We start from the raw sequence: 1321 nt of genomic DNA, 5'->3' as shown, positions 1-1321 counted from the left end.
GGGACGAGACTAATCAGTCACTAAAAACAACAACAGACTGCACCAATACCATTACTACTGAACCGGTAAACCCTAAAACCCTAAACACTAAAACCCTAGAATCGTTCTACCAGATGTATTCGTATCAACCAAACTGGAGTCGGTGCATATAAACCTTAAAACCCTATATAACCTATACATTGTAAGCGCCGACTCTCTAACGACTGGCGCGTGCTGCTGTCACTCGTCTCGTTCGGTGTGGAATTGAAATAGACACACCTACTGCTACATCTCCACCCCTTCCCATGTACCACGCCTACCTACGTTAACCCTGCCACCGATACATATACCCTATAGCCCATCACACTCCATTAGCCCCATACACCACAACTAACCAGCTTCCAGCACCCCATACCTTACACATCCCCTTCCCATATACCACACCTATCTACAATAACCCAACCCCTGATACCCTAAACCTTATCACACTCCAATATCCATACCCACCACAAACCCCCAGCATCCCAGCACCTCATACCTTGCCCATGCAGACAAAAACACTAAAACACTAAGACTTGCGTGACTCTCCATCCCCCCCATCGCGTGTAGTGGTAGATATGACGCTGTTGCTGCTGAGCTCGTCTTCCTCCATCAGGTCACTGCCCATCTTCTCCGCAATGGTTGATTTGCTCGAGAGGGGGTGCCTCCGTGACTCGTTGCGGTTGTCCTCCAGACTACCGGTGGATTGAATTCTGAACCGGCGGGTGTGCACGTGGTGAGAGAATGTATGCAACGGTATGCTATAGTCGCGCCATGTGTATGTGAAAGTAGATGAGGGTAGACACACTGTGTGGGTTGACAGGTCAGTGAAGTAGATAAGGGTAGACACGCTGTGTGGGTCGACAAGTCAGTGAAGTAGATAAGGGTAGACACACTGTGTGGGTTGACAGGTCAATGAAGTAGATGGGGGTAGACAAACTGTGTAGGTTGACAGGTCAGTGAAGTAAATAAGGGTAGACACGCTGTGTGGGTTGACAGGTCAGTGAAGTAGATAAGGGTAGACACACTGTGTGGGTTGACAGGTCAGAGAAGTAGATGAGGGTAGACACACTGTGTGGGTTGACAGGTCAGTGAAGTAGATAAGGGTAAACACACTGTGTGGTTTGACAGGTCAGTTGTACTTAAGAGGTCTTGTGGACGGTCATACTTGAGTAGCTTACGATAAATGAGGGAGGCAGAGGTTTCATGGGAGACTATAAGTTTACAAGTTCAGATTCCTGTGCATACAGACTTTGAGAGAAAAACAAAAGGAATATGTATACATTTGAAAATATAAATATAT

General features: G+C 46.9%; 1 protein-coding gene across 1 annotated transcript; it reads right to left on the bottom strand.

The window, feature by feature from the left end:
• Nucleotides 1–547: 547 nt before the first annotated feature.
• On the bottom strand, nt 548–731 carry SARC_16391 (hypothetical protein; the record flags this gene model as incomplete). Its single annotated transcript, XM_014289501.1, has 1 exon — nt 548–731. A coding segment is annotated over one exon (184 nt), but the record flags the coding sequence as incomplete, so codon positions are not given.
• Nucleotides 732–1321: the final 590 nt, after the last annotated feature.

The sequence above is a fragment of the Sphaeroforma arctica genome, assembly GCF_001186125.1.
Source record: "Sphaeroforma arctica JP610 unplaced genomic scaffold supercont1.7974, whole genome shotgun sequence".
NCBI classification, from domain to species: domain Eukaryota; class Ichthyosporea; order Ichthyophonida; genus Sphaeroforma; species Sphaeroforma arctica.
Note: the sequence above shows the minus strand (reverse complement) of the source record. Positions and strands in the feature narration are given on the sequence as shown.